Genomic DNA, 25298 nt, shown 5'->3' with positions numbered 1-25298 from the left:
GAAAGAACCAAGACACACACACTTGATATCAGAAACTGTCCTGTTACACTCATGAGGAAGGAAGGTTTTGCTGTTTGTTTTTTTAAATTCAGAGGGTGACAACTGGTGAACTAACAACTTCTGGCAGCAAGCAAGTCCTCCTTAGAAATGTCCTCTCTGAAGACCTCAGAGTAGGTTCTTCCATCTGTGATAAATTCCTCCGAATGATGCACTGTACATCTACTGATACAGCTGTAATGTGAACTTTCTCACATGGAGGAAGATTTTTTCGGAGGGATGGGGAGAAGTGCGGGGAAGGGTAAGAGAAAATATTTAACAAAAAGCAAAAACAAAAAGTAAAACAACAATTTACTTTGCAAACAATGTGCTCTGGTCCTTTATTATAAGCACAGATATTTGCATTTAAATAAGAATGTTCACCCACAGCTTCTCCTTCTTTTTGATGCCACAAAGTCATTTTTCTCTGTTTAATTACATCATAGTCTGTTGCTATGGAAATGACTGATGTCACAAATTCAATATTATGACTTAACAGCAGAATCAAGTAGGAGGAACAGATGGGCTGAGAGAGAGAAAACCCTTGTTCAGACAAGCCTGTCACCAGCAGGAGTCTCAGCATTGTCAACTGTAATTAATAAAAACAAATGGTTTTTAAATACATTTCACAGTTTACACAAGATAAGAGCTTGTGACCAAATGGGCTTTCAAAGTGCAGTGCAGAAGGAGGAGTGGCTTTCAGTGCCAGCCCTGCATAGTCCAAGGGGCTGCAGTAGCCAAGAGAATGAAGCTAGTTCCAGTGCAAAATGCAATCTTATTTTTTTTTAAACGGCAGATTTCATAGGAGTAATGTCACAGCCATGAAAAATTATTTAAAAACAATTGTTAGTGGTGGGCTCACAGGGGACTATACATACATGTTTTGATTATTAACATATAAAGCATTATCCATTACATACCTTCATAACATATATGCCGTGGATACCGTAACAGTAGCCATGGGTACCAATGAATGCTCACCCCTGTCATGACAGGGCAGCTTTGTAACCTTAATCCCTGTCAGGTGACATGGGCCAGGAAATAAAAAGTTGTATCACTCTTTTATTACAGACCCCTAACATAGAATGTAATAAAAAGCTGTATTGGAAAACAGGATGTAGCTAGCAGTATAGAGTTATCCATGATAGTCTGTTCCTGACATCTAAATAGTACTGTTATGTGTTGAATAAAGACAGGCATGAAGTTTAAATCCACATGCAAACTTCTAAATTTAGGGGATCTGGATACTCCAGTATAGATATGGGCCTAAGATGCTAAATTCACTTCTAGATCCTGAGCTGTACTTCAAAGTTCAAGGTCATTCAGATCCTGTGTTCCAGTGAGAGCCCATCTCCAAGTGTGAAATGTAATGACACAATAAATATCAGAACATGTCATGAGTTGTATCAATGGCTACTCAGCTGATGCTGCACTTAGAACTTTGTGGCCCTGATTCTCCTCTTGCTTATACTGTTGTTGTTTTTTTCACCAGTGTAACTCTGTTGAATTCAATGGAATCACGTCTGATTCACACCAATATAAGTGAGAGGAGACGCAAGCACTATGTTTAAAAATAATTTGCTATGTTCTATCGAAGTGGTTACAAAAGTCCCTGGCACTGCCAATGCAAGGTGCTGAGCACTCTTGTATCTACAGATTAGAGGGTTAATATCTTTTTTAGGAAGTCCAAGAAATAAATCTACAGAAGATTAACCACATATTAATACATGAAGAGAGATTGTGTGATGTATGTAATTGATTTTTTTATTTATTTGTATAGCATTAAAATATTATTTTAAAAATTAATAAAATGTACCCAAAATGTAGATGAATAATTTGGGGCTCTGGTATATATACTGTGACAGACCCAGACCAGTGGGGTACAGGAGTCTGGTCCTATTGGGATCCAGGAAGTGGGCAGGCAAAGCTCGCTCACTGCTAAAGGATCCCCCCCCCCCAGCCTAAGGGGGAGATCCACAGGACCTGGAGGCCAAAAAATTACGGGGGACAACTAATGAAAAACAGGGACGGGAGTGCGGTCAAAGGGTCAAAAGAAGGGAACCGGACGGGGACACCGAGCAGAGAACCCCAGACAGCGCCCACCGCTCCTCAAAGGCGTCAAGGGAGTCGGTGGACGCCGCCCAGAGGAACTCTGCCCGGAGGTACAGGAGTCTGGTCCTATTGGGATCCAGGAAGTGGGCGGGCAAAGCTCGCCCACCGCTAAAGGATCCCCCCCCCCCAGCCTAAGGGGGAGATCCACAGGACCTGGAGGCCAAAAAATTACGGGGGACAACTAATGAAAAACAGGGACGGGAGTGCGGTCAAAGGGTCAAAAGAAGGGAACCGGACGGGGACACCGAGCAGAGAACCCCAGACAGCGCCCACCGCTCCTCAAAGGCGTCAAGGGAGTCGGTGGACGCCGCCCAGAGGAACTCTGCCCGGAGGTACAGGAGTCTGGTAGAAGGCAAATATACTGGCCACTGGATGAATAGTTTTCTGTTCCCTGAGTGACCAGAGCAAGGGCTGTGCTAGAGCAATCAGGAACCTGCTAGAACCAATTAAGACAGGCAAGCTAATTAAGACACCTGGAGCCAATTAAGAACATACTAGAATCAATTACGGCAGGCAGACTAATCAGGACACCTGATTTTAAAAAGGACCTCCCGTCAGTTAAAGGAGGATATGCAAGGAGCAGGGAGTAAGAAGGTGTGGTGGTGGAGGACTGAGGAGTACAAGCATGATCAGGCTTCAGGAGGAAGATCCTGCGGTGAGGATAAAGAAGGTGCTGGGGGGAGGCCATGGGGAAGTAGCCCAGGGAGTTGTAGCTGTAGCTGTCACGCAGCTGATACAGGAGACTTAGACAGCTGCTATCCACAGGGCCCTGGGCTGGAACCCGGTGTAGAGGGCAGGCCCGGGTTCCCCCTGTCCCCTGATCAGACACAGGAGGAGTTGACCTGGTTTGTGAGCAACGCCAGAAGGGAAGGTCTAATTTGGAAAGGGATCTGGCCTGTCCCCGACCCACTAGGTGGGACAACAGAGACTGTGGAGATTGTTCTCCATTTCCCCCATGCTGGCCAGTGATGAGGTTAGCTGAGTGAATGGCAGGTTTGAGCCTCTGGCAGAAGTGGCCAAACTGAGGGCTGCTGTGAACCTCTGAGGTGAGCAAATCAGCCAAAAAGCGCAAGACGCACCAAGGCAGAGGAGGAACTTTGTCACAATACAAACAACCTGTACTTGAATTGCAACATTGTGGAACATTTAGTTGACAGGAATCTTCAATAAATGTAACAGAATTGGGTATAATTTATGTCTATATTACACCCTTGATGGGGACAAACAATTGAATTGCTGAGAGTCATATGACCACAAATAGTTTCCATTTTTCAGCAGCTAGCCACATTAATCAATACTTGGACACTTGCCAAATGATTGCCAGCTACACAAGGTCACATAAACCTACTGTGCGCCAAATGGACTGTGCTTCTCAATTCAAGGCGCAGGATACTATCTCTTCCCCGCCCTGTCTGTGTTGTGCTTCTGTTTTTGTTTTAAAGGGGGCTAACATATCTCTCTCTGTAATAAGACAGGACCTATCTAAAATCTAACTGGGATTTTTTCAGCTGTATTGCTTTAAATTGGTTGCAGAGTCTAAAGAACCTGGTTTGGGGTCTGATCCAGAGTCCAATGGAGTCAATGAAAGTCTTTCCATTGGCATCAATGAGCTCTGGATTGGGTCCTTGGAGGGCAACCTGATTTTTAAAAGGGATGAACACCCAGGAGCTCCCACTGAAATCAGTGGGACTTGCTGAATGTCCAGCACTTTTGAAAACCAGGCCACTTATTCAGGTGTCTTTGTATCGACACAGGATCTGACTTTTTAAAATCTTGGTCAAGATTGCTTGTAGACTAGAAGCCTGATCCACAACCTCTTGGATTTTGCAAGCATACGCATTATTGTATTCTTGAAATCACTAACCACAAAGCAATGCTGCTTGTAGTGATATCTGATCACTGGATAAACCCAGTCCAGAAATTCCACTATCTCCAGACAGCACATCCAGAAAAACCATAGACATATGATACCATGGTAGCCTATTAGGTTACCTGTCAAGGTGAGACATGACTGTTTTTGAGATATCAGCTCCAGCCTCCTGCAGAATGCGAATACTCTGGAAAGGGGCATCGCTATTCCTGCCAGGATGGATTATAATGGGGCAGCCCAGCTGCGACTGAGCATGCGCTGTTGCCTGCAGTACTTTGTTTTCACTCTCAGTCAGAGGCCATGAGCAGCCAATTTCTCCTACAACACCACACTTGATGTCTGTTCCATCAGCTCCTCTGAGGATCTCGTTGACGATAATGTCTGTAAGCTAACAAAAATAAAAAGGAAATCCTTTCGTTAATGATACTTTATTTTGCAAAGTATCATCTCTGGTCTACACACGAAGTTGCACGGAGTCTAACTAATGGTGTGATTTTTAAATCTGTTTAGACAAATATATCCAGCTTTGTGTGTACACACTCTTACACTGGTTTAAGCTTGGCTTACAAGAGTGTACCTTGTGCCAAGTGCAAGCTAAACCAATATAAGCCAGCTTTAAACCAATACCAGAGCGTCCACACAAAAGCTTGCATTGGCTTAATTAAGGGCTGGTCTACACCCAATATTTGTAACAATTTAACTATACCTATCCAAGAAGCTAATGCTTTTAAACTGATATAGTTAAATAGGAACAACTGCATAGAAAAGCCCTAAATCAGGTTTTACACCGATTAAAGTTAAACCTATGCAACTCCTGTGTTTAAATACAGCGTCAAGGTGAAAGTGAATAATTATCATCAGTAGAGAAGGGACAAAACTGTAAATTTTTTAAAGTTTAGGGAAGATTCTAGTTGCCAAGACTTGAGGCAGAACCATCAGGCCAAATCCTGCTCTCAGATATGCCAGAGTAAATCTGAAGTAATTTCACTGACTTCTGAATTGTAACCAAGAATAAAATTTGGCCAACAATCTTTCAGGGTGAATTTTTTTTAAAGCAGCCTTTAATTCTACAGGGACAGATGATGGCACGTAGACACCTGCAAATATGGTCAGGTAGTTAAACTTCTTGATGCCATTATTTGCCCCCACAGAAACAGGCACACATTTGTGTGTGCAAAACTGAGGTTGAGGACCTTTTAAATATCTAGCCCTAAATGTTTAAAATGGAATCATGATTTCAGGGCACACTAACAATAAAGTAAACAAGGAGAGAAAAAGGTCTGGCAAGGCTGTATTAACCTAGAAGCTAATAAAGTAACTCCTCACTTAAAGTTGTCCTGGTTATTGCTGATCAATTGGGGAACATGCTCGTTTAAAGTTGTGCAATGCTCCCTTCTAACGTCTGTCGTTTGGCAGCCGCCTGCTTTGTCCGCTGCTTGCAGAAAGAGCAGCCCCTTGCAGCCAGCTGGTGGGGGCTTGGAACCAGAGTGGACCGGCAGCCCCCCTATCAGCTCCCAGCTCCCTTAAGTTCCCTGTGTGGCAGCCACCCAGCAGGCTATCAATTGCCGGCAGTCCAGCTGTTCCTCCCCCCACTGCCATGTGCTGTTCCTGCCCTCTGCCTTGGAGCTGCTCCCGGGAGCCTCCTGCTTCCTGGGAGGCATGGGAGGGGGGCAGAGGGGAAGCTAATATCAGGGTGTCCCCCTCCCCCCTGCCACCCGCTTACCCTATCTCCATAGAGTGTGTGTGTGGGGGTGGGGAACTCATGACAGGGCTCAGGACAGAGGGAGCTTGCAGGCAGCAGCTGCTATCTCAACTTCCTGATCTAAAAAGGCAATGTACTTAGAGTAAAGGGGCAATGCCCGTCTCTCTCTCTCTCTCCCACACACAGGGTGTGTGTCTCTGTCTGCCATGCTGTCTCCCCTCCCTCCATTAGTGCTGCCTTGTAGACTATGAGGCTACATTAACAACAATGTGTTAACCCTCGATGGCTCAGCTGAGTTCTAGTTCATCATTTAGCAGTAAGGCATTCCCTGGGAAATATTCCACCCTCTTCCACTCGCTGACTTCACCACCTCAACCAAACTTCACAATCATCATTGCTGTGTACAGTATTAAATTAAATTAAAACTTATACTGTGTATACATATATAATATAGTCTTTTGTCTGGTGAAAAAAATTTCCCTGGAACCTAACCCCCCCTTACATTAATTCTTATGGGGAAATTGGATTCGCTTAACATCATTTCACTTAAAGTAGCATTTTTCAGGAACATAACTACAACGTTAAGCGAGGAGTTACTGTACCTTAAAACTAGAACATCAGCAAACAAACTCCATGTCAAGTGAATCTGTCATTCATTCTTACTCATTCTCTCTCCCGGACATGGACACACAACACAATGGGGTCGATCCTCAGCTGGTGTAAACTGAAGTTAATAAAGCTATGACAACTGAGACTAGCTGAGCATCTGCCCCAATACTTCTGCACTGTAATTTTAAACCTTCCAATTCATGCATACAACTGAGCAGTTAACAAGAATGGGTAACGTGCAACAGAATACAGTTCTTAGAATTCCTTATGGCAGTCTGAAGAATACCATTTGTGTTGCAATGTTCCCAACATGGGGCTTACCTAAATCTTGTCCAGTTTAAGCAATCATGGCGTGGATTGTTGGAGACACTAAATCCCTCCCTTGTTTAACTAATACTAATGTCAAAACTTTCCTTTTATTTAGCTGAATCCTAACAAAAAGATAGACCACAATGTCCATATCAATGGATCTATGGAATCATTGATCATTTTTCATTGGTCAATTGCTGCAGACATCTACATTCAACCAGGTACCTGTCAACAGCCTGGACTGGATTAAGCACTGACGGAATGGACTGCAGACTACACTGCATTCTTAAGAACAGCTTGAAAGCTTGTCTCTCTCACTAACACAAGTTGGTTCAGTACAAGATAATACCTCACCCACCTTGTCTCTAATATCCTGGGACAAACATAGCTTCACCAACACTGCACACACTGTGCTCTGTAAGTCACCAGTGGTCCATGGACCACAGTTAGAGAACTTTTACCCTATGGATCCATTCAAATTGGCCCACCTATTCTGGATGGCTAACTAAGAAACTCATGTATAGTTTTGAGAAATAGCACCAGTGCGAACAATTTTGGGCTGCTCCTCAGTTCACCTAAATCATTAAGGTCAATGATGCTAACCTCAGTGGAAGTATGTCAGTTAACACCTGCTGAGTATCTATCTATGTGCTTTTAAGATTAATTTTACTCTTTTGTAAATATAGCAGATGTTTTTACTTTCAGCTCAGATCAGTACATTCACACTCTTTGGGCTGCTCAGTTCTCTTCTGCCTTGAAAAGTTCCCCTTTCCCTTCATCATATCAGCTTAAGAACAGCTGAGTGGATATTTATTATGGTAGTATAGGGATCCCAGCCATGCTCAGAACCCTGTGTCCTAGGGATGTACAAACAGAGGTGGTTCCCGCTGCAAAGACCTTAGTCAGACAAAGGGTAGGGGAAAATGATATAACCTACAGGCAGAGTGAACAGAGGGATGGTTTGCAAATAGCTTGTTAGTGCCACAATTGTTTATTTACTTTCTTTTTTAAAACCTTTTGGGTGTTTAGTTGGGATGGATTAGCTGAAAAGAGGGACAAGGAAAGTAGAGGAGACATTAGTCTATTTCCATCCCAATATTTTGTAAAAAGAAAATTTTCACAGCTTTGCCAGGATGCTGTACACATGTAGTCATTTTTCACTGTTAGGTCATAATAAACCCCTAAAAGAAAATAGAAATGCTGACAGATCAGAGTGGCAATACTGGGTGCAGATACAATTTACACAAACACAATTATCATTGTTTGCACAGGTTTTCAAGAAGAGTATATTTAGGTTTTTGTCAAGTTGTGCTTGACCTGTCACTGATTTCCTGTCATCTGTACATTATCAGTAGGGCACTATTTTACTATTTACTTGTAAGTACTTACTTGCTCCACTGACATAGCTTGTGTCTCGGAAGAATGAGTGGCATGCACATAAAACCCAGCACCGGCAATAATGTGGACCCCGGTTTCCTCAGCAAGCTTCTTTAAAGTCTTTACATCTCGGCTGATACCCATGGTTGTGTTTTCCACTATAGTCCCACCACCTGCTGCCTTATAATGTAATAGCTCTTCCTTTACAGCATCTGTTTCCTGATACAGAAGAAGGTTCTCTTTATGGCTGTAGGGATTCTGTTTAATCCAAAACAAGTTCTTCATCTCAATGGGCCCATCAGACAAAGCTTCTTGGCCTGAAGAAGGCGGGACATAACAGCAGCTGTAGTTCATTGACAAGTGTTCATGGGTCATGGTGCAGCCAAGCTGACTTGGCTCCACAAGGCCCAACACGGTCTGCACTTTCCCACCCAGGGAAGGCATTTTTCTTCTTTATTTTATAAGGAAAGAACCCAGATTCTAAACAAGCATTTGCTAGAAAAGAGGAAGGGAAATAAAACATAAAAAAAGTTGTATAAAAAGCAACAAAGCTCGTATTAAAATATAGGAATTTCACTCCCAATGCCAATGTAGATTGTTCCTCATGATATATTTTCAAACACTTTGTCCAGTCTAGTTTTAAGATGGAGTTTCCTTTACTCCCTTGTGGGAAACTGTCCCACAGTTTAGCAGACTTCACTAGCAGGGAATTTTCCCTGATATTCAGCCTACATTTTCGTTTTGAACCGTTACTCCCAGTTATCCTCCCCATGGTCACTCTTACTGGGATCAGTCCCAGAGCAGTTATTGTAGCTCCATTTGGCCCAGTTCTTTCACTGTTTCTTCATTAGTCCATCCCCTCCAGACCCTTCTGTGGCTGTGAATTTTACCAAATATTTGCCAAAACCTTTCTGGTGTTCTGAGATACTTTAGGCAAGGGCCTGTGTAACTGGCAGAAAGTTGGACCTGAATTCTACCGGAAGGCCCCCTGGATTCTACAGTAAGCTGGAAATTCAATGGCAGATCCAAATACATTCCAGAATGGAAATTTTTATCAGATTACGTAGGGAAATGAATAATGCAATTGGCACAACTATGTTTGTTTTCTCGTTAACATCAATTATTTAAAACTGTTCACACACTTTCAGTTTTCAGTGTGGTGCAGATTTTCACATTAACAAAAAGCAGCAGCATTATAGAAGTTGTCAGGGGAAAAGCTGGAGGTTCTGTCAATTAGGCGGGAGGCAGTTGGGGCTTTTGGCACCCGACGTGTGGAAGGAGTTTTGGAGTTGTGATGGAATCCACTAGTTGCACTAGAGGAGAAAGGTGACATTTCCATTATTCATCCCCCTGAGCCATCCAGTACCCCAGCAGCATTTCTACTGTATTTAGCACCCTGTCATGTCACTGTCTGACACTATTTGTTAGTTCCAACCCTTGTGTCCTAGTCCCCTTGCTCTTTGATTGTCATTTCTAGTATGGTGGTTGGCATTAGAAATAAAGCTAAATTCAAAGTTACATTTATATCAAGATATTTACAATGTAAAAAATTCTCATTACAATTAAAAAAAATCACAATTTATTGTGATAACACAATATCCCATTAAGGCAAATGTTTCCTTTTTAATAGCAACCACTGTATGTTCATTTAGGATTCTCTGCTCCCCAGCATCTGTCACATTTTGTCAGCTTGAGCCACCAGCTGAACATACTTGGCATCAAGGATGAATATTACTTGCCTGATACTTTCCATTTAAAAAAAAATCATTATCCTCCAAGATTGAATATACTCTTTCCATGCCCAGGAATTTGCCTATGTTTGGACACCTTGTTTGCCCTACTGTGTGTGGATTTTGGGGGGCGGGGGCAATCTCCACCTATTTTAGTAACCTGAGGTCAAATTCTGATCTCAGTTACACTGGTGTAAATGTGGAATAACTCCATTGCAGTTCCTCTGGATTTACATTAGTGTAACTGAGAGTGGAATTTGGCTCCTGAACAGCAGGAATTCCTACAGCAGAAATTCAGATCCAATTCTACTTCTCCCAAGCCTCACTGGGAAAATATTTTTATCTGAGGTGATTAGACTAGCATTTCTTTTATATGGCTTAACCTACAATATTTTTTTCTTCAGCTAATTTGGATTAAACAATGTTAAGTTATACCTTTTAGCCATTAAATGGGCAGTTACTATGATATTCTTTAACGCTACTACCTACAACTGGACCATGTCAAAGGTTTCCAATCTGTAAAAATGTAGCCTGAATCTCTACAGGTTAGAATTAGCAGCATCTCTCTCTCTCTCTCTCTCTCTCTCTCTCCCCCTCTTCTTACGTTTACTTCCCATATTAACACTAAACAAGGCTGACTACCCAGTTCAAGTTAGATCTGCCTTACGCTAGCTGCAAAGGCTTGAGGATATGTAGTTATAATTCCTAGTCAAACAAAATCATGAGTTATGAAACAAAATACATGTTTAATTATGTCCAAAGGATAGGACTAACTGGAGCACACATTATTGATTAAAGAGAGAGGTCTTTCCCTTTCTGTCTCCCTTTCAGTGAATTATATCATAAACACGGGTCTGTTACTGGTAAAGCCCTAAGAGCAGATTTTTTTATGTTTAACTTTCTATCTGTTAATGAGACAGAAGAACAAAGTCAAAAGGGCACTGAGCCCTAGATATGAACGGGGTTAATAATGTCTAGATCTCTGATCTTTAGAGCTAAACAAAGTACGACAGTACTATGAGTAGCACCATTTCATAGTGACAAAGAGCTATCCATAGTGTTCCAATCTAAACATAAAATACCAGCTTCTACAGATTAGAAATGGACACTGTGTAGTAAAGAGTTTTCAGTGACTGTGGTTAACCTAGTTATGAAACTTGGCCAGCCTTAAGAGACAGATATGGTTGCTTTACTATATTTGTGTGTCCTGTGTGTAAGAAGACACTGTATGAAAATCCCAATTAGAAAGGACTGTTCTGCTATGGATTTAAAGAGTAAATGCCAGCAGAAGTGGTTGTGCTGTATATGGTAGACTTAATATAAAACATTACTTGGGGACATTTCCATAACACGGGATTACAATAATAGTGCTCCTGGTGGGTCATTGTGTTGACTTGTTTGCGACTGAACAGGAAGAGTCGCTTTCCTAAAACAGACTCCTAATTTATTAATATAATGAGCTGGTATTTGTCAAATAAAGTCACCCAGGGTAAGATTTCGAAGGGGACTGCACTTGTGTGAATCATTAAAAGCAAAACACCTTTCTCTTTCAGTAACTGTGGTTGGCTGTGATTAAAATCAAGTTGTCTGACCTCATCATTAATCGAATGTTCTTGATTAGAGTTGGTGTTCTGTAGACCAGCCCACTATTTTGGAAAAGATTCAATGATCTGAGTCATTCTTGTCATTCCTACAGTCCAGGCAAAGAGAGTGAGATGATTGTCTTAAATATTTAGTCCTCTTCTGGCACCATAACCAGTGGTATTTACACTCATATAAAACCATACTTTCAAATTATTTTTTCTGCACAGCCTCTTTTCAAAATGCACTTTTTAGCCTGATGAAACTACCTTTTATAAATGTTTGAATAAGTAATTATAATGTAATCAGGGCTGGCCTTAGGGAAAATAGTGTCCTGGGTGAACTTGTATTTTGGCATCCCTGGTCCCCGCTGCCTCCCCAGGCTCTCCCCCACCCACATTGCCCCTGGCTCCTGCTGCCTCCCCTGGTCCCGCCCCCCCCATGCCCAGGCTCCTGCAGGCTCCCACATCGTCCCTGGCCTGACCCTATCGCCTCTGGTGCCTGCTGCCTCCCTGAACCCCTCCTCCCATCTCCCCTGCTGCCTCCCCATCCATCCCCTCTGGCCTCCGCTGCCTCCCTGGGCTTCCCACACACCCCTGCTCCCTCCCCCCACACTGCCCCAAGCTCCCTTCCGCAGCCTTGCACCCCAGGCCCACCCCACTCCTTGCCTCTTGACCATGGCACCCCAGGTGGTTGTGCACCCATAAGGCTGGCCCTGAGTATATAGGAAAAAGCAGCTCTCATGGTAAAACTAGATATTGGTAATTAACAATTAGTGTGGTATTTTCCTATTTTTTCTACATTTTTCTATTTTATTTTTACTCCTGTTCTAATATATTACTCAACAAAAGCCATTCTCATTGAATCAAGCTTCCTGCTTGATTTCAGACAGCTATTTTGATATGTATGTAGATTTTTCAAGATGAGTTTGCTACTAATTCCTTTCTGGCACAGATACATTAGATTAATCTCCACTAATCTGGCCTGACCTCTGTGAAGACCCATGTTTATGTGTGTGATCCACCTACAGCCTATGGGTGCTGTCTGGTGATTTCTGCCAGACAAAGCCTAGAATTATCTGCTCCAATGTTGGATTCTTCTTGTAGCAGGGATTAATCTGTTGACTTTTAAGATTCTGTATTACTGCATATGTGCAAACCTAAAAGAGATACAAGAGATCTATCGCACCTTTTGTCTGAGGCTCTATAATTACTTTACACATTTTCACTAAGTGAAAAATTCACATTTTAAGTGACTTGTCCAAGATCACTTCAATCTCCCTGGTCACTCAATAACAGACCTAAAAATGGCAATTCTTCAACAAAAATACTTCAAAAACAGACTCCAACATGAAATTGCAGAACTGGAATTAAATTTGCAAACTGGACACCATCAAATTAGGCCTGAATAAAGACTGGGAGTGGTTGGGTCATTACAAAACCTAAACCTAATTTCCCCCATACTAATTTCCCCCTACTGTTTGAAATGAGCCACTCTCATTACCACTATAAAAGTTATTTTTCCTCTCTTGGTATCCTGCTGTTAATTGAATTGTCTCGTTAGACTGACCTCACACTTGGTAAGGCAACTCCCATCTTTTCATGTATTTATATCTGCTCCTGTATTTTCCACTTCCTGCATCTGATGAAGTGGGTTCTAGCCCATGAAAGCTTATGCCCAAATAAATTTGTTAGTCTCTAAGGTGCCACAAGGACTCCTTGTTGTTTTTGCTGATATAGACTAACACGCTACCACTCTGAAATCAATTCATTGTAGGTTTTCCCAACCAAGATAATAAGACTAGAGGACACTCCCTGGGCTCCCCATCCCCTACAATGGATGGAGTCCTCAAAGACAAACAGAGACACTTCCATTCCCTGAGCCCTCGTTCAAAGAGGAGTTGAGGAAGGAAATAGATCTAAAAATTCAAATAACTCCTAAGTGCCTCTTTGAGGCTGCACTAACAGCCATGGAACAACTTAAATGCTGATCTGAAGTCTGAAGTAAAGGCCTTCCCCATCCCAGCTTCCATGGATCTGCCGAGTACAGAGCTAGAAACCACATTTGTGCTTCAGTGTAGAGACCACTGAATTTTTGAAGGAAAACTACTGCATAATATCATTCTAATCACTACCACTAATTAGAAGAGTAAATCACTAAAGAAACAAGTTGTGTTAAATAGAATGAAAAAGAAGAATTTAAAATCAAATTTTGCAGGAAGCTGCCAACTCATCAAACTGAGGGAGCAGGCACAAGAAATGAATGAATCAGAGCTTTGCCAAAATTATTAGGTTAGCGCTAGTCTTTTCTAAAAATACAACTAGTTACTAGTATAGCCGCTAAAATAATAGGACTTGAATGTGCACTTCCTACATGTGCCAATGGCAGGCTGCATTTCCTGAACCCTAACTTGCTTCCAGAAAGCACCAGTAAAATGTCCACTCCCACTGAGAGAAAGAGAGAAGAGGCAAGCTCTGGTCTGGAGATACTGAAACAACGATTGGAATTTCTAAAAACTGTTTTGAAATTATTCTTTGTACTACGGTAGCACCTGAGAGCCCTAGTCATGGGCCAGAACCCTATTGTGCTTCTGTATAAACACAGAAATGACGGTCTCTGAAATTAAATGAGTGTGTACACATTTTGATAGAGCAACTATTATTTCTCTAAAAAACCAATGAGTTTGTGCAACTAAGGACTGCAGTTTTTCATTATCGTCTTGAAATAGCTACTAGAGTTTATTATAGTAACTCTAGATGAATCTTTACAACGATCAACTGTAAAGTGCACAAAATATCATCCTCACATTTAGCCTGCTACTAAACACTAGCGCAGTTGTTATTGTTCCTAGAGGTATGACTGAGTGCTATGGGACCCACTGGTAAAAAGACCAGGAATAAGTCCTGCAGTCCTTACCCAGGCAAAGCCTCCATTGAGTTCAACAAACATTTTGCCTGAATGTCAATGGCAAGATTTGGCCCTTTGTTGTTTTCCCATCTGGAACGTGCACTTCTGTCATTGTGTCATTATAATAGTCTTGTAATGAGCAGTCTCCCTAAACTGGAATTGCTTGTTTCCTGTGATAATCTCATATTGCTAAAACATAATAATTACATAAACATAGTCTCCACATGCTTGCAATCGTTTTGACTTAGTAAGCACATTTTAACAGTACTAGCACGGAGTCTCTCTAGACTTGCACGGAGATCATTTTATTGTCATTACATTACAATGTGAGATTATAACACTAAATCCAGATTGCTGTGACAGAAAATGCATGAAATCTAATAGGCATGGCTCAGTAGCTATTTGTTACATTTTAAAAAAGATTAATTCACTTTCTGTTTTGGAACTAAGGGTTGCCTTGTTCCACCATGAGCATTATAATAGAATCTTTCCTTACATAATCATACAAACACAAGAAATGTGACGTAACACAGGTTACGTATTTATTTACAAATAGAGGCAAATGCTTTAAAGATCCGATCCTGCACCTAATGATTTCAATGGAACAGGGAGAAGCCTAAACATATAGAAACATTTAATATATGAATCATAAATTAACCTAATAGATTTCAGGAATTTAAGAGAGATGCATACTAGTTAGCGCTAACACCAAGCAGCAGTTTTGTAATACCATTTGTTCTCTTTGTGTTACTGGCACTTTTAAAAATATCGTGTGTGTGTAAACAAATTATGCAGCCCACCCTTGCTGTAGGAAACTATACAAGTAAAATGTAACAGCACAGAGAAGCATGCTATTGGATCCTTTTGGAGAAAAGGAGCAGTTATCCACCACCACTCCCTGAGTTCTGCTGGAGAGGAATAACTGGAGCCAATATTGTGTTGGGCCATCTACAACTGCTATGTCATGTAGGCATGTTAATAACACCTTAGGGTACACTTTGTCAAAGGCTGCAGATAAGTTCAGCAGCCCGTGTTTACAGCCAGAAGAAGGTTGTCTTTTAGCACCACTATGTTGTACCTTGATCTGAACCCTTGGTAGCAGGCATCTGGAATGTTGGCTGACAGTGGAGCTTGATGGTGTCGTAAATACAAAGGGAAGGGTAAACACCTTTAAAATCCCTCCTGGCCAGAGGAAAAGCCCTTTCACCTGTAAAGGGTTAAGAAGCTAGGATAACCTCGCTGGCACCTGACCAAAATGACCAATGAGGAGACAAGATAATTTCAAAGCTGGAGTGGGGAGAAACAAAGGCTCGCTCTATCTGTGTGATGCTTTTGCCGGGAACAGAAAAGGAATGGAGTCTTAGAACTTAGTAAGTAATCTAGCTAGATATGAGTCAGATTCTGTTTTGTTTAAATGCCTGATAAAATAAGCTGTGCTGAATGGAATGTATATTCCTGTTTTTGTGTCTTTTTGTAACTTAAGGTTTTGCCTAGAGGGATTCTCTATGTTTTGAATCTGATTACCCTGTAAGGTATTTACCATCTTGATTTTATAGAGGTGATTCTTTTACTTTTTTCTTCAAATAAAATTCTTCTTTTAAGAACCTGATTGCTTTTTCATTGTTTTTAAGATCCAAGGGTTTAGGTCTGTGCTCACCTTTGCAAATTGGTGAGGATTTTTATCAAGCCTTCCCCAGGAAAAGGGGTGTAGGGTTTGGGGGGGGGGGGAGGGAGACGTTTCCAAGCAGGCTCTTTCCCGGTTATATATTTGTTAGATGCTTGGTGGTGGCAGCAATAAAGTCCAAGGGCAAAAGGTAAAATAGTTTGTACCTTGGGGAAGTTTTAACCTAAGCTGGTAAAAATAAGCTTAGGGGGTCTTCATGCAGGTCCCCACATCTGTACCCTAGAGTTCAGAGTGGGGAAGGAACCTTGACAGATGGTTACTATTTTCTCAGTTACTTTGTCCATGAATTGAGAGGTTGGAGATGGGACAGTTACTGGAGAAGTCTTCAGGGACAAGGTTTGGCTTCTTGAGGCCGGGGTGAACTGCATTTTTTCAAGGAGTTTGGCAGATGTACTTCTCTGAAGGAGACATTGAGTATTTCTGTTAATGGTTGGTGTACTTGATCTTCACAGCTTTTTATCAGCCAGAAGGGGCACAGAGCCATTTAACAGGTCATGGCTCTAATATTTTCAGGGTTTCTTGATCTTCAGAACATGTAATGGGGCCAAAATCAATAAAGGTGATGGGGTGGATAAAGTGATCTGAGCTAGGATGGAATTTTTATTTCCCAGTTTTCTAAGAAATACTTATGGAGCTCTTACCACAAAGTATGTTGACAGGTATGCAACAGTGGTCCCACTGCCTAGTGCAGCAGTGTCACAGCTCTACATGTTTCTCTCTCGCTACAGAGAAATTCCTACTCTACATGATTTCCACTGGAAAGGTTCACCATCCATTTTAAAAAAAAAAGACTTCATGGCCATGTGGACAGAGCTAGTGGATTGTTTCTGACCTGATTCGCCATGGTCACATTAGGCATGTGGCTTCCATTTCCCTTCTCAAGACCCAGTTCGGCTTCAACAAGAAATGAGCCAACAGATAAGTTGAGAGGGTAGATGGGGATAGAAGATATTTACTAATGTAATTACAAAGCTACCTTTTAAAAAAACTGTCTACATTATTATTATTATAGACCAGGGGAATTACACACCAGCCAGCTTAACTTCAATACCCGGAAAGATAATGGCGCAAATAATTAAGCAAATCAATTTGCAAACACCTAGAAGATAATACGGTGATAACTAACAGTCAGCATGGATTTGTCAAGAACAAATTGTGCCAAAATAACCTAATCACTTTCTTTGAAAGGGTAACAAACTTGTGGATGGGGGAAAACGGTAGATTGGTATATCTTAACCTTAGTAAGGCTTTTGATACTGTCTTGCATAAGCTTCTCATAAAGAAACTAGGGAAATACTACCTAGATAGAGCTATTATAGGGTGGGTGCATAATTGGATGGAAAACCCTTTCCAGAGAGTTGTTAACGTTGGTTCAGTCAAGCTGGAAAGGCATATCAAGTGGGGACCCACAAGGATCAGTTCTGGGTCCAGTTCTGGTCAATATCTTCATCAGTGATGTAGATAATAGCACAGAAAGTACACTTATAAAGTTTGTGGATGATACCAAGCTGGGAGGGGTTGCAAGTGCATGGAGGATAGGATTAAAATTCAAAATGATCTGGACAAACTGGAGAAATGGTCTGAAGCAAACAGGAAGAAATTCACTAATGACAAATGCAAACTCCACTTAGGAAGGAACAATCAGTTGCACGCATACAAAATGGGAAATGACTGCCTAGGAGTGAGTACTGCGGAAAGCAATCTGGAGGTCATAGTGGATCACAAGCCAAATGAGAGTCAACAATGTAACACTGTTGCAAAAAAAGCAAACATCATTTGGGGATGTATTAACAGGAGTGATGTAAGCAAGACACAAGAAGTAATTTTTCTGCTCTACTCTGTGCTGATTAGGCCCCAACTGGAGTACTGTGTCCAGTTCTGGGCGCCACATTTCACAGGAAAGATGTGGACAAACTAGAGAAAGTCCAGAGAAGAGCAACAAAAAGGATTAAAGGTCTAGAAAACATGACCTATGAGGGAAGATTGAAAAAACTGCGTTTGTTTAGTCTGGAGAAGAGAAGACTGAGAGGGGACATGATAACAGTTTTCAAGTACATCAAAGGTTGTTAAAAGGAGGAGGGAGAAAAATTGTTCTCCTCAACATGTGAGGCTAGGACAAGAAGCAATGGGCTTAAATTGCAACAACGGCAGTTTAGGCTGGACACTAGGAAAAAACGTCCTAACTGTCTGGGTGATTAAGCACTGGAATAAATTGCCTAGGGAGGATGTGGAATCTCCATCACTGGAGATTTTAAAGAGCAGATTAGACAAACACCCTGTCAGGGATGGTCTAGCTAATCCTTAGACCTGCCATGAGTGCAGGGGACTGGACTAGATGACCTTTCCAGATCCCTTCCAGTTCTACCATTCTATGATTATTCACTTTCTTATATCCTAATCCTGTAAGCTGTTTCACATGAGGATGCCTCTGTGTCTGTGCATAGCTCTATTACTGTCAATAGGGATCCACACAGGTGCAGAGGTTCACCAACATGGAACAGCTTGCCAAATCTGGGCCTTAGGTTTTAAGCTCTGTCTGGGAAAGGATCACTTCTACCTTTCCACGCTTGTACAATGCCCTGGTACTGGTTCCGTAACCTTGATTGGTGCACCAGGAATATAAATAGTAATAATAATAAACAATACCACTGCTTCTAAACAACAAGAGGCTGGCCTGATCAGGCTGCCAGATGCTTTGCCATGTCTTTAGGCCTCTTTCCAGTTATTGTTGAATCCATGATCCATCAGGACTCATGCAAGAACTGGCCAAGGAAACTTACTATTACTCCTTAGTTTCATATCACTGGAGGTTACTGCACTTTGCTAGGACACCCAAGCTCCAAGATGAAAAAGGAAAGCAATACAGAAGAACAGGCGGCCAAAACTTTGAGACAGGAAGAAAATGAGGGGGGGAAAAAGGTAAGTTAAGAACTGAGCATCTCATGACACAGGCAAGTATTTTTCCAAGAGTACAGTAGCACAACCTCTGTGTCCTAGGCAGTATTAACTTTCTGTGACAGACTAAGGTTCTTTAGAATCTCTTGCTCTCCAGGCCTACCTGAATAACATTTAGCCACCTCTTTCAGTAAGGGAAGATTACAGCTGTCAAGATCTACAGCAGAGTTTGAATTGATGGTGGAGAGTTTTTAGCTTCCCATCTGTCATAGGGTGTACAGACCATGGCAAGAAAACAGTTAACTGCCTTTCATTTTAGAATACAGTCTCAGCTGTCTCTAGTCCAGCGTTTCTCAAAAGCAGCCACCGCTTGCAGCCACAGCCTCTTGGGCTGTTATGGGGGGGTGGGAGGGGTGCAAAGTAGCAGCCCCTCCCTGTTGCTCCTGGATACACTGCCTTGGTGTCGACTGCAGAGGCCACCAGCAGTGGTTGGGCCCTGCTCCCCCTGTGGAGACACCTGGGACTCAATGCTGGAGAACCAGGCAACCGGTGAGTTTCCCAAGTTCACAGAGGCGGTGGGGTTCAGGCTTTGGGCTTCAATCCTGGGGTGGCGGGGCAGCGGGGCAGCAGACTCTGGCCACAGGGCTTCGGGCTCCAGCCCCCAACTATCTCCCCCACCCCTACTGCCCTTGGGCCCCACTGCCACCCCCCACCCAGGACTTAATTTGTCCCCAGGCTTGACAGGCCTGAGTAAATCTGCTGTGAAAAGCGATACTTGTATGCTTGTTAATATTACTTTTCACAACAGACTTAATAGCAATAAATAAATTACAAAGATTTGGACATGTATATATGCATATTTATTTGTTTTTCCTAAAGCTAATTAAGTATTTTAGGAAGAAGTGTGAGAGCGGCCACCAGCAAGAGTTGGTGGCTGCACTCTGAGGCCACCAAAAAATTTGTCCTGAGAACCTCTGAGTCACTGCAGAGATACTCGGGAGAGAACAGAAACAGCTGGGGAAATTGAAAGGACCCTCTCCTTATACTTCCATATAAGGGATCAAATGCTGAAAAAGCAGAAGTGGGAAGTCACAGTCCTTATAAGTCCTCAGCAGGGCTGAGACCAGGAAACAGCTTGGTTCTTTGGTCCACTTTCTCCAGAGAAGTTGGTTGAGAAATGCCACCCTATGGGCTAGTCTACACTACAGGAGGGATTGATCTAAGTTACGCAACTTCAGCTACGTGAATAACGTAGCTGAAGTCTACGTACTTAGATCTACTTACAGCGGTATCTTCACTGCGATGTGTCGACGGGAGACATTCTCCCGTCGATTTCCCCTTGGCTTTTCGTTGAGGTGGTGTACCGGAGTTGCTGCTAGAGCGATTGGTGGACGATTTATTGCATCTATACTAGACATGATCAATCGACCCCAGATAGATTGATCGCTGCCCGTGTAGACAAGCCCTATGTCTTAAACTCCCAATGAGATTGAAATGTGGGAGTAACATTAGGAGGAGTGATTTTTCACATGCTTATCTCTTGAGATCTGGCTGAGCTTTAGACTATGAGCAAGGAAAAGTGGGGAATCTTTTTTCCCCTCTCTTTAACCCTGAAGAGGTGGGATTCTGTTAGACCCCCTGCCCTCTCACATCTGGAATCAACTGATAATAAAACCTGCCCCTCTTAGACTACAAAATACCTACCTTGTGTTCTGACTGGTATTTGATCTTGCCCTACTGTATGGACACCATCTTAGTCCTAAATCAAAGGAGAAAAAAATACTCATGCGGTCTACAGACACCAATCCCCTAATAGTACACTACTCACTCAGTATTCTGTACCTCCAGTGTACTCTGGTTTTAGGTACCTTATGAGCAAGTGCTTCAACAGGTCTGGAAATTGATTGTTAACAACGAAGGAAGCAGTAATGCTAATTTCTGTTGCATGATGCACTAAATTTTGTTATAAATTAGCACTGGTCACCTTTATGAAATGTAATTAAGCATCTGAATGCCATTACTGCCATCTGTTATTATAACAACAAAAGTGAATATGACAATGGTGACACTAGGGAGAACATTATGCCTGTTTAAATCCCCAAATGCAAGAAAGGCGTTAATAATAATAATAACAACGGACATTTATGTAGTGTCTTTAATTCAATGATCCCAAAGTACCTGACAGAATAATACAAAAACGCATATTACAGGGATCACGTCACCCATCACTCCAATACAGCCACCCCCAAAGGCAGAAGGCTGCAACTTTTTAACACCAGAGAACAGACGAGGACAGAAAGTGAAGTATGCCATATGTAACAAACTACTGGGGTAAGTTTAGATAGGCAGAATACAATTGTCCAACAGAAATTCAGCCAAGGCTAAGATCCCTCCTCTTGCAAGAGGTACCATGAGAATCTTTAATGACCACAAATGGTCAGAACCTTGCTTCTATCCAAAAGATGATATCTTCAACAGCAGACTGCCCTAAAACCATGCTGGGATATTCACTTAGTTAGCCCTAATAAAAGAGGAAGAACACTACTTCCCATAACACCTAAGGTTTCCTTTAAGAGCTTGCATTCATGTACCAACTAGGCCCAGCCCTCCTTAGCAGAGCTCCCCACTGAGATGGCTTACTTACCTATGTTGACAGCCATGCATGTCAATGAGGGTTGCCCATTATAATGTAGCCATTACTGATCACCTCCACTGCAGAGTCCTTGGGACTCTGAAGAACTGTCTTCTGTTTCCAAAGTAACCTTCTACAGGAAAGTTGGGAGATGCCCTCACCACTGTGGGAAGCTGGGAGCTACCAGATGCTACACTATCCATTTAATGGTCTAGACACACACACTCGCAATATTGTGATTTTTTTTTTTAAAGTTCCAGGCTATTTAATGGGACCCACCTCTGCTCCCTGGCTTGCCATCTCCACATGGGAGCCACAGCAGGAATGACGACTGTAATTTAACTGCTCTGGGGTTCTAGACTTAAACCCCTCATAAAATAATGGCTGTGCAAACCTTATGACAGCATTGACCATTAGCAGTGATGCCTTGCCCAGGCTGTCAACCAGGAAGTCTAGGTTGTAAAAACTATCTACTTCTCTGTGCCAAAGTTGAATACGTACTAGAGAGGAGATGTTCCTTCCTGATGCTTAGCTGGCCAGTGCTGCATGAGTACCAAAGGGTCAAAACACTAAGAATGAATCCAATGAAGTGAGCTGTAGCTCACGAAAGCTTATGCTTAAATAAATTTGTTAGTCTCTAAGATGCCACAAGTCCTCCTTTTCTTTTTTAAGGACAGTGAGTCACTTTGATCACATAGTGCAGCAATTACCTCTTATTGGTTTGACAATAATTCAACCACCATTTCTCATTCTGCCACAACATTATGCTACCACCCCACTGTCATTGATTTCCTGGGCAGAGGGGTACTCACATATGCCAACTCCCAGGTTGCAGTTAGTACTCTTTTCATTTCCTCAAACACCCATGTACTCCACTCCCAACAGAGCTGTGTCTCTCCTTTGAGTCTCTCCTGGCCAAATAGTTTTAGTATGCGTGTTTGGCTTCTCCTGCTCCATACATTTCCAATCCTTCTGTGTGCTCCCAGCATGGTTCACAACTTCCTCTAAATGGCCTGTCTCTTGGGGAAAGTCCAACTGGCAAGCACCTTCTTACGCCAGAACGAGAGGTATTTCCTGTTAGCCTATCTGACATAGCCAGTCCTTCTTTGTCCTCCTTAGCTTCCTCCCCACAGGTAGAGGGATGGGTGCTACTACTACAGTGTTTCAAAGCATGATAATGAACCCCATACATATTAATCAACTTCACGCAGGGAACCATTACTCTGCAGGCTGTGGTCCAAGCACAGGAGTGGGAATCAAACTCCCGATTGCTAATCTCCGTTTGGCTACTGACTCACTGTGTGGGGCGGGACAAGAGGGCTAATTTACTGCCTCGCTCACACCATTTGTGGGGGGGACTTTTTAAACAGCAAGCGAGTTCAGGCGTGTGCCGAGCCGGATTTGCACGCCGCCCCAGCGAAGGCGAATGACAGACCGTGGCCCGGCTCCCGCCAGCGGTTCTGCTCGGAGCAGGGCAGCGGAACCTGCAGGAGGGGACCGCAGCCAGGCTGGGGCGGCAGCGAGAGGCGCCAGGAAACGCCCCGCCCGAGAGGGTGGCTCTGGCCGCCGCAAGGCCCCTGACACCGGACCCCCCCGGCTGCGAGCCGCAGCACCGGCTCCCGCCCCCACGGCGGGCGAAGCTGTCCCGGGCCGACCCCCTCGCTGCCCGGCGGGGCTCTGGCGGGAGTGGCGGGCTGCGGGCGGCCACAGCGCCGGGGCCGGGACTTTGTGCGGGCCGGGCCCGCAGACACCGGGGCCGCCCGTGGACCCCGCTCCCTGGCGTGCGCTCACCCTCCGCCGCCGCTTACCCCCGCGGGGCCTCCGACGCCACCCAGCCCGCCGACCTTCTGCTCCGCCTTCCCGGCCCGGGGCTTGGCTTCCCCAGCCCGCGCGCCCGCCCCCTAGCTGGGGCCCCCGGGCAGGGGCTGCGGAGGAGCCCGGCCGGTGACGTGCTTGGGCAGCCGCCAAGGCCGGGCGTCACCAGCCGCAGCCAGCCACGGGCTCCCTGTCCCCTGCAGCGGTCTCGCACTTCATGTGGCCTCCTGGCGTAGCAGTAGCGCAGGGAGAGCCCACTGCACTGGGTGCCCTGCGCCCTGTAATGGCGCTGCGCCCCCTGGGGCCGCTTTCCTCTGCCCCTTTCTCATGGGTCTTCAGTGTGCCTGCTGGCTGAGCCCTGTGGGGCATGACACTGGGTCTCTGCCTCGTGAATGCATCCGGTGACGTGAGCTGTAGCTCGGGAAAGCTTATGCTCAAATAAATTTGTTTAGTCTCTAAGGTGCCACAAGTCCTCCTTTTCTTTTGCCTCATCCTGGTGTGTCACCCACAGTCTGGTATGGGGCTACCAACCTTGTGACCCAGTGGACTGTAGTACCTTGCACTGCTCCGGGAATCAGAGACTTGTAGGTCTGGAAGGGACCTTGAGAGGTCGTCTAGTCCGATCCTCTGCACTCAGAGCCGGACTATGTAATAACTAAACCCTCCCTGGCAGGTGTTTGTCTTAAAAACTTTCAGTGACGTAGATTCCACTACCTTCCTCTGTAATTTGTTCCAATGCTTAACTTCCCTGACAGGAAGTTTTTCCAATTATGCAACTTAAACCTCCCTTGCAATTTAAGCCCATTGCTTCTTGTCCTAGCCTCAGAGGTTAATGAAAACAATTTTTCTCCCTCCTCCTTGTAACAACCTTTTACGTACTTGAAAACTGTTATCATGTTTACCCCCCGCTCCCCCTCGCCCAGTCTTCTCTTTTCCAGACTAAACAGACCCAGTTTTTTCAATCTTTCCTGATAGGTCTTGTTTTCTAGACCTTTAATGGTTTTTGTTGCTCTCCTTTAGAAGGCGGGAGGGAGCTTCCGGACAGATGACCTATTGAAGTCCCTTCCAGTCCTACATCTCTGTGATTCTATGATATGGCACTTGCTTCATAGATAATTTTCCTCAATTTTCACCTTTTCTGGAAGGTAATGAAGAAGCAAGTATATGGGAGAGGGAATGACCAGGAGGGGATGTTTTAAGGACATGCTGGGAACAAGAGCGAGGCAGAGTTAGTAGAGAAAAAGAGAGGCTAGAATGATCTTTGAGAAAAAATACAGAGAATAGGGCTGGTGCATAGTAATGTCTGTAGTGAATACAGACTGTTGCAGGTGAGGAAAATCAGGAGGGCTTCCTTTTCACTGGCCACCAACCCCACATAGATAACATAGAGTTATGGTAAAATGGTCCAAAATACAAATAGATTGGTAAAGGTGGGCTTCTTGAATGGTTTCTACTCTGTGTCACTTGTTTTTATTTGCTGCAAGTATGAAATCCAGAGAGTAAGAGTTCTACAAAGATTAAGTAAAAACCTGAAAGCCTAGCATTTATAGTGCTTTGTATTTTAACATGTTCATATTGCTAGGCAATCAGTGTGGGAGAAATTATGTATGAGAACCATGTTAAAAATAGTCATGCAGTGCTTTATGAGACTCTTTTCATTTATCACTGGCCATATTAAACCCGTTTTGAAGATTTGTGATGAATTTCACATAAGACCTGCACATCCACACACCTTTGGCATTTTACAATTATAAAAGCAGTATTAACACTTCTGTAGATTCAAAGTAAAACTTAGTAAGAGCTGTATTTTTGTGCATACAAAAAATCAGCCTCTCTTAAAAGCAGTCTTCACTATGTCCACATCAAACTATTATGCTGTAGTATTATTTTTATTTCCTTGTCTGCTGCAAAACAGGACTTGTAATCCTAATGCCATAGGAAAACAAGTCAGTATCCAGCACTGTCTACACATGTAATTCGGTATTCACAATTTAGGTGATATACAGCTTTCTGTAATGCTGTTGACTTTTGTTTCCTCT

General features: G+C 43.3%; 1 protein-coding gene across 15 annotated transcripts in view; it reads right to left on the bottom strand.

The window, feature by feature from the left end:
• Positions 1–23925, bottom strand: part of PTER (phosphotriesterase related) — a 34687-nt gene extending 10762 nt beyond the window's left edge. Inside the window, exons 1-4 of one of the 15 annotated variants that reach the window (XM_043541274.1) lie at positions 23816–23860; positions 20517–20571; positions 8028–8510; positions 4141–4406 (exon numbers count right to left, since the gene is read on the bottom strand). In XM_043541274.1, the coding sequence (XP_043397209.1) occupies positions 4141–4406; positions 8028–8459 (698 nt within the window). In that variant the 5' untranslated portion in view covers positions 8460–8510; positions 20517–20571; positions 23816–23860. Of the gene's footprint in view, positions 1–4140; positions 4407–8027; positions 8511–20516; positions 20572–22256; positions 22486–23235; positions 23421–23790 lie in introns of those variants that run through there. The other 14 variants (XM_037890781.2, XM_037890769.2, XM_037890777.2 and 11 more) reach the window with 14 other exon arrangements.
• Between the last annotated feature and the right edge of the window lie 1373 nt (positions 23926–25298).

The sequence above is a fragment of the Chelonia mydas genome, chromosome 2, assembly GCF_015237465.2.
Source record: "Chelonia mydas isolate rCheMyd1 chromosome 2, rCheMyd1.pri.v2, whole genome shotgun sequence".
NCBI lineage: Eukaryota > Metazoa > Chordata > Testudines > Cheloniidae > Chelonia > Chelonia mydas.
This window is presented reverse-complemented; position numbering and strand designations above follow the sequence as displayed.